At 46.3% G+C, this 17,013-nt stretch overlaps 1 protein-coding gene across 1 annotated transcript in view; it reads left to right on the top strand.

The window, feature by feature from the left end:
• Positions 1 to 7,431: 7,431 nt before the first annotated feature.
• inpp5kb (inositol polyphosphate-5-phosphatase Kb) overlaps positions 7,432 to 17,013 on the top strand; it is a gene marked incomplete at its 5' end in the record, with an annotated part of 20,595 nt that continues 11,013 nt past the window's right edge. Inside the window, 2 exons of the mRNA XM_084320018.1 lie at positions 7,432 to 7,655; positions 15,506 to 15,610. Of these exons, the coding sequence (XP_084176144.1) occupies positions 7,432 to 7,655; positions 15,506 to 15,610 (329 nt within the window). The remainder of the gene's footprint in view (positions 7,656 to 15,505; positions 15,611 to 17,013) is intronic.

The following is a 17,013-nucleotide window of genomic DNA, read 5'->3' as shown; positions in this document are numbered from 1 at the left end:
GGTTTTTCCAGAGAGACCTCAACGTGAGTAAAACAATTGAAAAAGGTTCATGTAACAATTGGACTAAGTAGACTAAGACTCTCTGAGGAGAAAGCTCCTCTGAGGAGGCTCTCTCACTGAGAGGGAGGCTCTGAAACTCTCTGAGGAGGCTCTGACACTCTCTGAGGAGGCTCTGAAACTCCCTGAGGAGGAGGCTCTGAAACTCCCTAAGGAGGAGGCTCTGACACTCTCTGAGGAGGAGGCTCTGACACTCTGAGGAGGCTCTCTCACTGAGAGGGAGGCTCTGAAACTCTCTGAGGAGGCTCTGAAACTCTCTGAGGAGGCTCTGAAACTCCCTGAGGAGGAGGCTCTGAAACTCCCTAAGGAGGAGGCTCTGACACTCTCTGAGGAGGAGGCTCTGACACTCTGAGGAGGCTCTCTCACTGAGAGGGAGGCTCTGAAACTCTCTGAGGAGGCTCTGAAACTCTCTGAGGAGGCTCTGAAACTCCCTGAGGAGGAGGCTCTGAAACTCCCTAAGGAGGAGGCTCTGAAACTCTCTGAGGAGGAGGCTCTGACACTCTGAGGAGGCTCTGAAACTCCCTGCCAACCTCAGCCGATAACCTTGTTTGTGTAAAAAACTGGTTTTACCCACGGCTCAGGCTTATGTGCGAAAAAACTTGCCACCTGCTATTTTTTTACCTTTACCCTTAAGCAAAGAAAAAATTTACAGACTGAAGAGAGGGACCAAAAAGTCCTTGGTTCACATGCATACCTATAACTCTGTAAGCTAACAATAGCACACCAGTTGCAGACTCAAATGCTACAGTACGTGTTAACCTAAAAACGTATTTCATGAAACACACACAACCCTCATCATACAATGAAGAAATCTGCACAAACTCCAAGCAAGAAGGCGCCACCAGCATTTGTAGCTGTAGGTTCATATCACGTCGTATCCCCCAAAATACAGTGAAGTAAACACACGTTTTCCTAAACAAAAACATTCCCTAAGAGGGACCCTTTGTGTTATTAACTAAAAACATTTGGGGGGGGGGGGGAGGGAGAGTGGGGCATAAGCGGTAACGTGTCCTACCTGACCCCCGGACGCAGGACAAATCGCCGCAACAATGGCTGGTCCACCTCGTTGATGAGGCCTCTTGCTGGCGGGGCCAGAAGTGGTGACGGCTGGAGTCCCACTCCGGCATTTCGCCCACATCCTGCGGCCGGCAATGGTGCAGGCTGACAACATCTTCTGCCAGAGATGATGCAGTTTCAGAGTGTTCATGGCCCGCTACCTCCCCACGGCTATCGCCAATGGTTAGCAACAAGGTAACAGCTAACTCCAGGCTGACAGTTAGCACCAAGCTAACGGCTAGCTCTCACTCGGCCCACTGTTAGCTACCGGCTACTACTGAAGCTGTGTAATGTGAGGAATAGCGATGCAGGCCTGATCACTCCAGACAGCCAACTGCCTCTTCTTTAGCCCAAAAAAAAAAAAAAAAAGGCAGACAACATCCGCCTCCCTCACAGGATGGCGTTGCCAGAGATACAGTGGCGTCGGCAGCGAAGCTCCGTTTTATGCAGCCCGCTGCTGTCTTGAGCTCAGGGATAAAAAACATGCAAGCTCGCACCCCTCGCACCGGGAAGCACAACCCACTTTCTTTTTGAAAGGTGGGGGCCAACGTCCAGTGCGGATGGCAGAGGGCATTCCTCCTCAGAGACTTGGGACTCGAACCCAGACTCGGAATCGGGGCTCCCAGGAAAACAAAGCCTCTGTTTTCGTGGGGCGTCAAACAAGAACGCCCCGTCCTCTCCATGCAATCCCAATTGTCCATAGGATGTTAGCGGCTAACGGCTAGCTACAAGCTAACGGCCAGGCCTGTATCTACGTGATGGAGAGGTCGGAGGAATCCTCGCCTGGAGCCGGCTGTTCTGCAGGCCGTATGCCTGAGCAGCCGACCCCGCACAACTGACACATCTGTTTAGACCGTCCGCCCCCGCCGCTCACCACCAATTGACGTGATCGAGCAGAAGCGGAGAGCCTGCGTCGCAAGACACCACCCACCCAGAGAGACCGTTGGCCAGCCGACTGCCTCTCGCGGCAATAGTATCCAGCTGCACAGCCGGAGCGCAACGCTGGCGGGGGAACTGCCCAGCGCTCTCCTCCGGGCGCCTCTGAGGCTCACCTGCCTGCCACAACGTGGAGCAGGCCAGCCCCACTACGCCCAGAGGAAGCCCAAATGTGAAGCGCCGGTGGAGGTCAGAATAATCCTAGACTCTCCGATGGTGACGACATTATCCTTTCTTTCTCCCGTAATTTAATGAGAGAGGGAAAAACAAAAGACAACGTCAACACAGCTCCTTATAACTAACTAACTAACTAACTCCTTCAAAGCACTGAACTTGAAGAGGTGCTATACACGGACTTCACGGTGGTGAAAGTAGGGAAGGAGCTGGTAGTATGGCCATGGCCCCGCTTATGTATGAGCGGATGTGGGCGTGGCCAGGCAGGTGAGGAGCGTGCATGTGGTTGAAAGTTTTCATGATAGCATATGATTAAAGGGACAGTTCCAATAGAGCAGAGCGCAAAGCTATACGAAAAATAACTAGGGGGGTCCGATGACAGACATAACTAGGGGGGTTCGAAGACAGCCATAACTAGGGGGGTCCGATGACAGACATAACTAGGGGGGTTCGAAAACAGACATAACTAGGGGGGTTCGAAAACAGACATAACTAGGGGGGTTCGAGGACAGACATAACTAGGGGGGTCTCCAGGCATTTTCCTGGTATGGCTAATCTTGGCAGGTACTGTACTTGTAGCTACTTTGTCTTCACAGAGTGGTATTGGTGCCCCTCTACTCCCCCTGTATTGAGTTGAAGTGTGATGCATATGTGTTTGTTTCCACAGAGGAGAACATGAGCGCTGGAAGCTACAGAAGCAGAGGGAGAGACACATACAGGTAGGAGTAGCATTTCAATTTCCTGTCTTTAAAAATCAACTCCTTTTTCTTCTTCTTCTCCTCTTCCTTCTTCTTTCTCTTCTTCTTCTTCTTCTTCTTCTTCTTCTTCTTCTTCTTCTTCTTCTTCTTCTTCTTCTTCTTCTTCTTCTTCTTCTTCTTCTTCTTCTTCTTCTTCTTCTTCTTCTTCTTCTTCTTCTTCTTCTTCACATGAAGGTTCTACCACAGCAGCAGCGGTTGGGGTGAATCCATAATATCTGCTGACACTGATTCTTCATTTCACTTTGAGCGAGTGATGAAAATAAACGGAATAAGTTGTTATAGACAGTTGCTGAGAAGTGAGGTGTGAAAAGCAATATGACCTATGGGGCATATTGAGTTGCCTAATGTACATAATGAGCTTAAAGGTGAAATCAGCTGTAGAGAATGTGAGTGAAGTAAGTACTCAAGTGGTCCTTAATGTGTTAAATGTACTTGTCTAGGGGAACTATGTGAGAATGCTATTCATCGACTACAGCTCAGCATTCAATACCATAATCCCCTCCAAACTCATAGCCAAGCTCAGTGACCTGGGCTTGAACTATGACCTCTGCCTGCCAGTGGGTCTTGGACTTCCTGATGGGCAGACCCCAGGTGGTGAGAGCAGGCAACTGCACCTCCTCATCCATCACTCTCAACATAGGGGCCCCTCAGGGCTGTGTTCTGAGTCCCCTCCTCTACTCCCTGTACACACATGACTGTGTGGCACAGCGGAACAACAACACAATCATCAAATTTGCTGACGACACAGTAGTGGTGGGCCTGATCTCTGCAAACGACAAGAGGGCCTATCTGGAAAAGGTAAAGGTTCTAGCGGGATGGTGTCAAGAGAACAGCCTCTCCCTGAACGTCAGCAAAACAAAAGAGATGATTGTGGACTTTAGGAGGTCGGGGGTCAGGGACTACAGCCCCCTCAGCATCGACAGAGCACCGGTTGAGAGAGTGAACAGTTTTAAGTACCTCGGAGTCCACATATCCGAGGACTTGACATGGACCACACACATTGACAGTGTTATCAAGAAGGCACGACAACGCCTCTACTTCCTTAGGCGGCTAAGGAAGTTCAAAGTGAGTCAGAAGATCCTCAAGAACTTCTACTCATGCACAATAGAGAGCATCCTGACTGGCAATATCACCTCCTGGTTTGGGAATAGCACTGTACAAGACCGTAGCAGACTACAGAGAGTGGCCCGTTCAGCCGAACGCACAATTGGAGGGGGGCTTCCCACTCTCCAAGACATTTACAACAAGCGCTGTATGGGTAAGGCTAAGAGAATAATCAAAGACCCCAGCCACCCAAACAACTGCCTCTTTGAACTGCTGCGGTCAGGCAAGCGATACAGGAGTCTCATGGCAAGCACAGAGAGACTCAGAAGGAGCTTCTATCCCCAGGCCATCAGGATGCTCAATGAACAATGAACAATAACAGAACATCAAATACACCCACAACACACACATCCACACGCACACACTCACTTTAAATAAACAACACACTGTAGCACCCACTTTACCCACTTTAGACACTAATACACACTTTATATTTATTGGCATCAATCCCATGCACCTCATTGCACCTCACCACCACACGGTGGCACCACAAGCTAAGCTATACCTCACCATTCTACACTGTACTGTATAGTAGCTGACTGTATAGACTGTACAGAAGTATAGACTGCACATATATATGTATATTGAAAATTTTTGTTTTGTTTACACTTGTTTACGTACTTGACTTTCTATTTTATATTTATTATACTATTTTACACTATCTTGTTATTTTATCTAGCACACTCTCAGGAGCAAAACAGAAAGAAGCATTTCATGCAAAAGTATTCTGTATTTCTGTATGACAACTAATAAAGAAACTTGAACTTGTTGCCCTTTGCACCCCTTGTTGAATAATGTTCATTAAAAGACCCTGCATGTGACAGTGTTACATACAGTTTAGAGTCTTGGTGGAATTGGCACTTGCAGGATTAGCTGCAGCTTTTATTTAGCTAGGGGGATTCTCTCTCTCTCTCTCTCTCTCTCTCTCTCTCTCTCTCTCTCTCTCTCTCTCTCTCTCTCTCTCTCTCTCTCTCTCTCTCTCTCTCTCTCTCTCTCTCTCTCTCTCTCTCTCTCTCTCTTCTCTCTGTGTGTCTGTCTCTCTTTCAAAACGACCACAACTTATTAAAGTAGGAATCATCAGGATTTTTATTAAAATTGTACTTGCAGCATTTCACTGGAATTCTAGAATATTTGTATATTATGTTGCATTCTATCCCACAGTATTTGTATTTGCGGTTGAATTATTTTAAGGATAGGTAAAGGAAAAATCCTAGATCTGTTGTATTCTATTCCATAATCATGTGTTTTATACATGCAAAGAATAGCAAATTAAAACTGAAGACTTGTTTGGGTGTTCATGGTGCCACCATACAGGCTATAGCCATTGGCATGGTTTTTGGTCAGTACTGTATGTTCAGAAGAGACGCCCTAACTTGTGTATCTATCTAAGTCATGATGATAAGCCATAAGCCACAATCACATATTCAAAATGTGTATTTTGGCTATTAATGTTGTACTAACAGCTACGTGTGCTAACATCTAATAGTTACATCTTGAGGTCATCATTAAAAAATCCATAATACTGTGAATATACATCTTTGGTATTTTGCCTTTTTTATGGCCCCAGTGGATTTGAAAATAATATAATAATATTAATTCAAAATATTTGTACAGCCATGGTTATTCCAGGCTCAATAAGAAGCTTAAGTGCTGACTGGGCATGCTCAGTCCACTGGTGCCCTGTGCCCTTTCATAATAGTCAGCTTATGGTTTTAAATCCAAGGATGCTAGAAAAAATACAATACACTTAACATTTTGATTAGTTTGATGATGATTTATTGAATCTCTCTTAACAGGACAACCTGTTTTTATCGACATTATAGTGATGGAGATCACTAATTGGTGCAATAGTAACATTCATTGGAGTACATGAACAAACGTTGTGCCTCTGTGAGGTGTGCTGGGAGACATCAAGTATAAGCTCTGAGAACAACATAGATTGGTCATAAAATGAAAAATGTTATTACTGTTTTCAAACAGTGTACAAATTGTTATGCCATTTGATCTTTCATCATGGCATCCCCTAATGGATAATTGACTCCATATTGCAAGGCACGGTTTTTAGCATGGGACTGGATGATTGTGCATGCAACGCCAACATTATGGGAAATGCACTTATCGTCTTCTCCAGAGTCAGACAAGACGATGCGTTGGGTAGAAAGCTATCTGGCTGCATGGCTCTAGCCTAGCACAAATTAATGGAAGTGGATACGGACCACTAGTATAGCTGTTGGTCAAAAACACCTCTCTCTGAGTTTTAAGCGAGGCTAGTGGTCCGTATCCGAGTAATCCTCTTATAGTTGTGACGCCACAAGAGTTACCTCATTTCTCTAACAATACCCTCAATGGTGGTGGGGATCAGCCCGTCCTGTCCACACACACACACACACACACACACACACACACACACACACACACACACACACACACACACACACACACACACACACGCACACACACCTACACACACACACACACACACACACACACACACACACACACACACACACACACACAAACAGACCCCTCCCCACACACACACACACACACACACACACACACACACACACACAAACAGACCCCTCCCCACACACACACACACACACACACACACACACACACACACACACACACACACACACACACACACACACACACACACCCCACACACCCACGCCTACGTATGTTCACGTGATTTTCCCATGCCTCAGATTATAGCCCAGATCAGGCAGATTTTTGGTCCACATCCTCAGTTCCGCCCCACACCTCTGTCTCTCCCACTCTGCCACCGCACGTTCACCAAGGCCACATTAAAGGACCCAGCCTGCCAGAGGACACACGTCGTAGTCAACCCTGCACAGGCCTTGTGGCTTCTTTATCCTGGGCGCCCGACTCTGGAGGGTATAAAACGAGGAGGAACTTCCAGAGAGATTTGACTGATCAGAAATCAGTTACAAAACAGTTATTTCCTGTGACCTGAATGAGCTGAAGAGACATTTGTACTGGCTTGGAATATTCTGGAAAGAAACCAATCAGGAGTGAGGATATATCCTTTTGGGAAAATAAGGGCATCGTTGTCAGAATAATCCAGAGAGGAAGTTTACAGCGGGTAACTTTCCAAAATCCTAATACTGGATTTAGTTTATTTTGTCTTTATTTAGACTTCATCTCCATCTGGTATGGTCTTTACCTATTCTGACTGTACAGTATTAGTAGTATTATAGTACGGTATTATAGTAACTATAATTATCTGGTACCTGCCCTACCTCTGAGAGACACACAGAAACAGAAACTCACAGTCTTAGAGATAATCGTAGAATCTAGTGTGTAAGTACCGGAGACAGCGATGGCCTCTTTGCCGGGCAGTCCTCGTCTGGTCAGGTCGGACAGCACGGGCAGCACGGCGTCGCAGGGCTCCAGGCACAAGGTGCACCTCCGCCAGCGCCTGTCTCAGCTGATGACCTGCGTGGAGGACCTGAGCTCGGACGACGAGACCAACGACGAGGTGTCCCGCACGCTGGACGAGGCCTTTCAGCTCTGTGGGCGATACTCTCCCAGAGACACCTTCAGGTTGACACCAGCGTACACAGACACAGACACAGTCACAGATACACACATATACACAGACAAACACACGCACACAGATACACACAGATAGAGATACAGTACATACACAGACAGACAGACACACACACACACACACATACACGCACGCACACGCGCACATGCACACACACACACACACACACACTCACACACACACACACTCACACACACACACACACACACACACACAGTCACACACACACACAGACACACACACACACACACACACACACACACACACACACACACACACACACACACACAGTCACACACACACACACAACCACATACCACTACTGTATATATTCTGTCATTTCAATTACCTCAAAAAGCTCAAAAGAAAAGAAAGAAGATTAGGAATGTAAAAGAATTGCAAAACGTGACAATGTGGCCGTCAGATTTGTTATCGTGAGGTAATTATTGTTTGCTGAAGAGGTGTTTTGAAAGTGGACAGAAATATATCATAGGTTACAATAGCTAATTCAATCAGTTGATTTAGTCACATTCTAAAATAGAACTATTGTTCCATTGCTGGTCCAATGATCGTTGGAACCTCCGTATTGTTGTCAAGGAAAATGTTATTGCTTTGATCATAGTGTGTAGAAGTGATTTGTGAAAGTTGGTTGGTTTTGACTTCTCCATCCCCACTTCTATCTGTGTGTCTGCTGTAGTAAGTCAGGAAGGCCAGAAAGGGAATGATGTTGTTGTACTGGATATATTAAAGGTAGAATCTGTAATGTTGGCAAACAGCGACATCTAGGCAAAAGATGACAACATGGTAATGTGCTTTGTTTACAATTTTTGTGGGTTGGATTTCAGTGGGTCTATACTGGGGAGGGGTTTCTACTGCTGGCCACACCTCTCTCTCCCTCTCTCTCTCTCTCTCTCAATTCGATTCAAATGGGCTTTATTGACATGGGAAATATACGTTTACATTGCCAAAACAAAACAATCAAACAGAGTAATCAGAAGAAATCAGTTTTACATACAGTTTAGAGTCTTGTGGAATTGGCACATGCAGGATTAGCTGCAGCTTTTATTTAGCTAGGGGGATTCTCTCTCTCTCTCTCTCTCTCTCTCTCTCTCTCTCTCTCTCTCTCTCTCTCTCTCTCTCTCTCTCAATTTAAATGGGCTTTATTGACATGGGAAACATACATGTACATTGCCAAAGCCAAACAAAACAAAACAATCAAACAGAGTGTTACGGCAGCAGTGGCGGAGCCCAATAGCAGAACACACAGGGAGAGTGAGAATGGAGCGTTTTAGGTTGGTTTTAATTCTTTAGGTACCAGGCAGACAGGACAACAGTGAATATACAGGAATGTACACTCTGGGCGAGCAGGAGCGCTCGCTTGAGGTTCCCAGGAACGTCAGAGCGGGCGGCGATTCAGGAGACAGCGTAGGCCGGGAGTGGTGGTCCTGGGCACAGGGAGAACAAAGGTTAGGACAAGGCAGGCAGTAGAGACAGAGCAGCAAGGTTGGGGTACGTCCTCGTACCTAGGTTGGTAGGATAACACTGGGACGATCAGGGGCAGGATCCGTAGGGTTGATATCAGGGTTGGTGATGAGCGGATGACTCTCAGCTGTGCTGCTTGTTGCCAGATGACAGCGTGGGAAATTGGGAATGCTGGAGTCGGGAGCTGCCCATATAAGGGCGTGGAAGCAGGAGGGGAGAGCAAGGATCTCGCCGTGATTGTGACACAGAGAAATCAGAAGAAATCAGTACTCTCTCTCTCTCTCGCTCTCTCTCGCTCGCGCTCTCTCTCTGTGTGTCTGTCTCTCTTTCAAAACGACCACAACTTAAAGTAGGAATCATCAGGCTTTTTATTAAAATTTTACTTGCAGCAGTTCACTGGAATTCTAGAATATTTGTATACTATGTTGCATTCTATCCCACGGTATTTTTTATTTGTATGTGCGGTTGAATTATTTGAAGGATAGATAGTGTAAGGGACCAAGCAGCCAGACAAGGAGGACACAGTGGTTTTGGCAAAAAGTAAGGGTTTTATTTTACCCATTTCAACAACATAATTTAAATAACACATAAATGGTCCAAATAATATAGCAGGACAAAAACAGACCTCAACTGCTTCCTGGTTTGTGGCAGGGGACACTGTTGAATGGCTTGGACCTTGTGGACCTGAGGCCGGCAGACCCCGTTCCCGATGACATATCCCAGGTACTCGGTCTCGACTCTGGCGAATGCACATTTGGAGGGGTTGATGGTGAGGCCAGCCTCCTTGAGACACTGAAAGACTCTCTTCAGGTGTCCCATGTGATCTGTCCAGGTGTTGTTATAAACAACAATGTCATCCAGATAGGCTGAGGCAAACTCTGACAATCCACTGATGACCCCATCCATGAGCCGCTGGAAGGTGGCCGGCGCACCATGCAATCCAAAGGGCATCACTGTAAAGTGGAACAGGCCCCACTGTGTCCGGAAAGCAGTAAGCTCACGTGACTTGTGGGAAAGGGGAACCTGCCAATATCCTTTACATAGATCAATGGTGGTCAAATATTTGGCTTGACCCAGACGGTCAATCAGGTCATCGATATGGGGTGTTGGGTAGGAATCAAATTTTGACACCGAATTCAAATAACGAAAGTCAATACAGAACCTGATCGATGCATCCTTTTTCGGTACAAGAACAATGGGATTGCACCACTCACTTCGGGACTGCTCGATGATGCCAAGGGACAGCATGAGGTCAATCTCCTTCTTGAGGGACTCTAGCAAGCGTTCAGGAATGCGATAACTCATGCGTTTAACAGCAGCATTGTCCTTCAGCACAATCTCATGTTCTACTACCTGTGTACGGCCAGGGTTCTCCTGGACCACCTCTGGATCACATACAGCTTGTACCTGAGCCTGTCGTTCTGGCGACAGATGGTGTAGACCCAGGACAGGCGAGGTAGGCTCCGGTAAGTACTGCTCTCCAGCATCATCCTCCTCTACCCTCCGGATCAGCAGCACTGGTAGACTGTCTGGTGGCTTTGGTCGGGGGACCCACTCTCTCAGTAGGTTGACATGTAGGTTCTTGGTAGAACGGCCACGACCTGGGGTGGAGATTTGGTAAGTGGTGGAACCAAGTTTCTTGATTACCTTGAAGGGCCCTTGCCATTTTGCTAGCAGCTTGTTTTCTTCAGTAGGTAGCATGACCAGCACTTCCTGGCCTGTTTCAAAGCTCCTCTCCCCGGCAGACCGATCATACAAGGTCTTTTGCCGTCGCTGGGCCACCACCATACTCTCCTGGGCCAGAGCAGACATCCTTGTCAGCTTCGCCCGCATCTGAATCACATAAGAGACAACATCACAGGGTTCGTTTACCTCCTGGTCCCTCTGCCAGACATCCTTCAGGAGTGAAAGAGGCCCCCTTACCTCATGTCCATACATCAACTCAAAAGGTGAATAGCTGGTAGAGGCCTGTGGTACTTCTCTGTAAGCAAACATTAGATATGGGAGCCACTGGTCCCAATCAGAACCAGAGTCACTGACAAACTTGCGGAGCATCTGTTTTAAGGTCTGATTGAAACGCTCGGTTAGACCATCGGTCTGTGGATAATATGGTGTTGTTCTTAAGCCTCTGATGCCCAACAGCTGGTATACATCCTTCAGGAGCTTGGACATGAAATTTGTGCCCTGGTCCGTAAGTATTTCACGGGGGAACCCTACCCTGGAGAAGAACTGCACCAGACAGAATGCAACAGTCTTGGCTTTGACTGACTTGAGGGGGAACACTTCAGGATATTTTGTGGCATAATCTGTAATGACTAGCAGAAACCGGTTACCAGACTTGCTCTTTTCTAGTGGACCGACCACATCCATACCCAGTCGTTCGAATGGAGTGCCTATAACTGGTAATGGCTGGAGAGGTGCTTTGGCATAGTCCCGCTTTGCGGTCAACTGGCATTGAGGGCAGCTCCGACAGTAGGCAGCTACATCTCTACGTAGGCCAGGCCAAAAAAAATGTCTCTGTATGCGGGCAGTGGTTCTATGCTTTCCTAGGTGGCCAGCCCAGGGAATGGAATGTCCCAGATTAAGTATTACTTCCCGGGTCGCTTTTGGAACCACCATCTGCTCAGTGGACTTAGTCTGGCGATAAAGGATACCTCGCTGTAAAAAGTAGTTATCAGGGCCACTCTCAAGTCCAGCCTCAACTTTCCCTCTCCCTTTAGCCTTGGATAAACAGCCAACTAGGCTGGGGTCTGCTTGTTGCATGTCAATAATGTTGGTCGGTATTCTAAAGCCTAGGGGAAGCTCTGGGTTTGGTTCACCTTGGGGATGGACAACAGTATCTTGAAACTTCTCTCCTTTCCTTTGCTTGCGGGGTTTCCGTGGTTTACCTGGTTCTGCCCCCACCTCTACATCATAGAATGGCAGCACAGCAAGTGTCTGATCAGGTTCGGTCATCTGCTTAGCCTGAGCTCGGGTGAGGGCAGCATTGCAGGTCTGACGGGACTGCAGCAAATCAAACAGCACCGGCAAGTCGTTTCCTAATATGACAGAAAAGGGTAGGTTATTGGAAATGCCAACAGTGAGCAGGTAAGCTTGTCCCTGACCTTAATATACAGATCAGCAGTGGGGTATGCCTTTTCATCCCCGTGCACACAACATATGGGAACTGTTTCTGAGGTGCGCACTTGATGGAGTGGTACATACTGCTGATGAACCAGAGTTTGTGCACTACCCGTGTCGATCAAAGCCCTGAGCTCCTGGCCATTGATTTCCACTGTGATCTCCCTTGTGGGCTGCTCATACTTCCACTCGGGCTCAGTCCTGTATCGTGGAGCATAGCATAACTGGGTCAGCTTGACAGGGTTTTTAGGGCACATGGGCTTGGTATGCCCCTCCTGCCCACACAGATAACAAACAGGCACTTTTGGGCTGGAGTATCTGACAGTCATTGGCGGGTTTCCCCTTTGGGGAATGCTTGGCGAGTGGCCTGCGGGAATGAACCCGGTCGCCACGGCTCCTTGGCTACCTTCCATGCAGCATTGGTCCACGGTTGGTTATTCCGTCTGGCGGCCACAAAGATGTCAGCCAGACGAGCTGCTTCTGCTGCCGTGCCAGGGTCATGTTCCCGGATCCACACCTGTAGCTCAGGGGACAACATTCTCAGAAACTGTTCCAATATCATGGTTTCTCCAATGTCCTTCACAGTTTTGCCTTTAGGCTGGACCCATTTGTCATACAGTTATTTTAGCCTTACATAAAGCTCTTTAGGGGTCTCGTTGGACTGCACCTCCCATGATCGAAACCTCTGTCTGTATGTTTCTGGGTTAATATCATACTTCTGGAGAATGGCTGTTTTGACTTGGTCATAATCAAGTGAGTCATCAGCATCCATGTTTACATAGGCACTCCTGGCCTTACCAGTGAGTAGAGGAACCAGTCGAAAGGTCCAATCTGCTTTATGCCACCTACAGGCACCTGCAATGCGCTCAAAAGTTACTAGAAAATGTTCAATATCATCTGAATCAGTACATTTTTCCAGTCTGGGTTCCTGGGCTGGCTCCAAACAGTAACTCTGCCTGTGAGGAGTCACGCTGTGGTTCCACGCCTGTAGGTGAGTCCTCTGGGGGTGGTAACGTGGCTGGGAAGGTACGTGCTGTGACTTCCAACTGAAGTAGAGAGAACTGGTGCTGGATGTCTTTAACCCACTGCCCTTGCCTTGCCGCTTCTTCCTCCATTCGGGTCTCCCTGACCTGTTGCTGGCCCATAAAGGCTCGGAGGATGTTGGATAGGTCTGTTAGGGTGGGTTCTCCACTGACACCTCCAGGTGGCTCACCGGCCCCTCCAGTTGCTCCAGGTTCTTCCCCATCGTCGTTTTCCACATTGTCTTCTGGTACTTCTGGTACAGCCGACTGCTGCCCGGGGTTCCCCCTTCCCCTTCCTCTCCGCATTTTCTTCAGGGAAGCAAGGGAGAAAAAAAAATAAAAATAGTAATTCCAAAAAAAAAACACTGTCCTCGGCGTGCTGATCCCACCGCTGTCACCATTTGTAAGGGACCAAGCAGCCAGACAAGGAGGACACAGTGGTTTTGGCAAAAAGTAAGGGTTTTATTTTACCCATTTCAACAACATAATTTAAATATAACATAAATGGTCCAAATAATATAGCAGGACAAAAACAGACCTGAACAGAACGGAAGACCATGACAACTAAGAACTCAAAACTATATATAGGCCCTGGCCAGATACATTAATCTAAGTGGGCTAATTGATAATTAATATTTTACTAAATAATATCTTACACTTCTAATTAATCTAATAAACAATAAACACACAACACACAACACAACTACCAAACTGCACAACTAATAATCTTAATTAATAAGGAAATACATATAAGGAAACTAAATTACAATACAATAAACCCCCCCGACATCTCCCGTGACATGGTTTGGTCCACCACCCCCATCCGGCCATTTTGGACCGATCAGTCGCAGCTGCTCTGTTTGCCCAGAGTGGGGGTGGCTGGCTGCAGAGTTGGAGAAAACAAACAATGAACAACATGCATGCACTTAACCATGTAAGTCAAATAATAAAGAATGGATATGATATCAGTACGCAAGTCTATGTGTCGTGTGTCATTATGTGAAATAGAAATTGTGTATGTGTATCATGAATGTAAACGTGTACAAACATTAACTAACTAAACAAACAATACGGTTAACATGTGCGGGTGCGGTGCACAGACGTATCCGTCACAGATAGGTAGAGGAAAAATCCTAGATCTGTTGTATTCTATTCCATAATCATGTGTTTTATACGTGTCTGGCAAAGAACAATAGCAAATTAAAACTGAAGACTTGTTTTGGTGATCATGGTGCCACCATACAGGCTATAGCCATTCTTTGATGGATTGGCATGGTTTTTGGTAAGTACTGTATGTTCAGAAGAGACGCCCCTAACTTGTGTATCTAATGATCCTTGGAACCTCCGTATTGTTGTCAAGGAAAATTTTATTGTTTTGATCATAGTGTGTAGAAGTGATTTGTGAAAGTTCTACCTTGGTTTTGACTTCTCCATCCTCACTTCTATATCTGTGTGTCTGCTGTAGCAAGTCAGGAAGGCCAGAAAGAAAGGGTCTGGTGGTGTTGTACTGGATATAGGTAGAATCTGTAATGTTGTCAAACAGCGACATCTAGGCAAAATCGAACCTGGGGCGACCGCTTTGCGACTCAGCGTGCTATGTGGTGTGCTACTGGAGCGCCCTCGTCATTGCAATTTTAACGTAAGCAGCGGTGCCAGGGAGACACAGACAGGTCCGCGCGAGTGTTTATAATGGGGATCAAAGGAAAAAGATCAAAGGATCTAAACCCGAGAAATCTCAGATATGGCGCTCAACAGTTGGATTCGAAACTCGAGAAATGTCGGGTTTGGCGCAGAAAGAGTTAAAGTGGGGGTTTCACAATTGCGGTCATATTTACTTTCCTTGTGTTTTCGAATTAAGTAAAACATTTTACAATTTATAAGTCTGCTTTGTACAGAAGCTAAGGCAAAAAAATATTAAGATCTTGTAACAGATCATTTTTAGATATTCTCAGTATATCAACATTATATCAACCTCTGTGGTGGACAGCACTGCAGAAGAGAGGCTTTTGGAAATTGGTTTTCCTTGATATCGATCCCTGCTCCGATTCACACGACTGTGTGCAGGAAACACACACGCGCGCACGCACACACACGCAAGCACGCACGCACGCATGCACGCACGCACGCACACACACACACACACACACACACACACACAATTACAACAGTACAGGACACAAAATTATTTAATTAACTCCCTCTCCTTCTCTCTCTAGGTTACATATGGTGACATGGAACGTGGCGACAGCAGAACCACCCCGTGATATCAGCGCCCTGCTGCAGCTGGATGCTCTGCCGCCGACGGACCTCTATGTTATTGGGTAAGAGAGCAAACAGAACAAAGAGGTATAGGTAACACTTCACTTTAGTTGGCACAATAATCATGCTTATATGTACCTAGTAGTAACTAATGAGGAACTATTATGTTAACAAACTGTTAATTAACCATCAATTACTCAAGTCTCAGACCTTCCCAATAACACACTCAGTAAAACACTATCCATTTAACATAAAGGTTTTTTTACTTGCTTGAATGAATCAATGAATGAAAACTTTATTTAACAGATTGCAGAATGGGTACAATACAGTACGGCTCAATACACACAATTGTTAAGGGGATGCAGACCAGAGAAAGACGTTTGTCTTGTTTACATCAGGGTCCCCCATTTTCAATTCATAGTGACATTTATGACATACACAACATACATGACATCATGACATTTATGGCATAGGGACATACATGACATTGTTACATTTGTGACATATATGATATGCAAATATACGGTACTGTTACCCATAGATCCTGACAGAGAGTACATATGATGGGGAGGAGATTGTACATTAGGAGGGGGTGGGTGGGTGGGAGAGAAATATACATATGGTGGGGAGAGAATATATACATGCGGTTTGATTGATTGATTGATTGATTGATTGAATTGATTGATTGAAAACTTTATTAACAGATTGCAGAATGGGTACAGTACAGTACAGCTCAATACATACAATTGTTAAGGGGATGCAGACCAGAGAAAGACTTTCGTCTTGTTTACATCAGGGTCCCCCATTTTCAATTCATCGTAACATATATGACATACATGACATACAGATAGACAGTACTGCTACATCTATACATTTATGACATATCAGATTTGCAATTGCAGTACTGTTTGTGATACAAAAAGAGTCCAGAAAAAAAAAGTATATACATTTGACGTAGAAACTGTACATTGGATTGGGTAGGTGGGGGTGGGGGGGGACTGTACATTGGAGGTGGTTGGGTGGGTGGGGGGGGGGGGTTGGGTAGGAGTGGGGGGGGGGGGGGGGGGGTTGGGTAGGAGGGGTGGGTGGGCGACACTGTACAACTGTACAAACAAAACTGTACATTGGATTATTGACAAGACCATACTTGGTAATTTACTGTACATTGGAGGGGGTTGTGTTCGGACATTTACAGGGGCCAGTTTCGAGTTGCAGTCTCCCTTAGGTGTTTTTTTAGAGTGTTTTTGAAAGTGGGTAGTGATTCACATTCCTTTACAGCTTTGGGTAGGGCGTTCCACATTGATGTGGCATAATTGCGAAACGTGTTTAGTCCCTTGTTTGAGCCGAATCTGGGTTTAACATGATTTGTGGAGCTCCCTCTGGTGTTGTGGTCATGGTATTCACTGACCTTTGGGAAGTATTTTGACATGTACATGGGTACCTTAGTCGTATAGTGTATCTTGTA

Source organism: Notolepis coatsorum (assembly GCF_963971535.1).
Source record: "Notolepis coatsorum genome assembly, chromosome: 8".
NCBI lineage: Eukaryota > Metazoa > Chordata > Actinopteri > Aulopiformes > Paralepididae > Notolepis > Notolepis coatsorum.
This window is presented reverse-complemented; position numbering and strand designations above follow the sequence as displayed.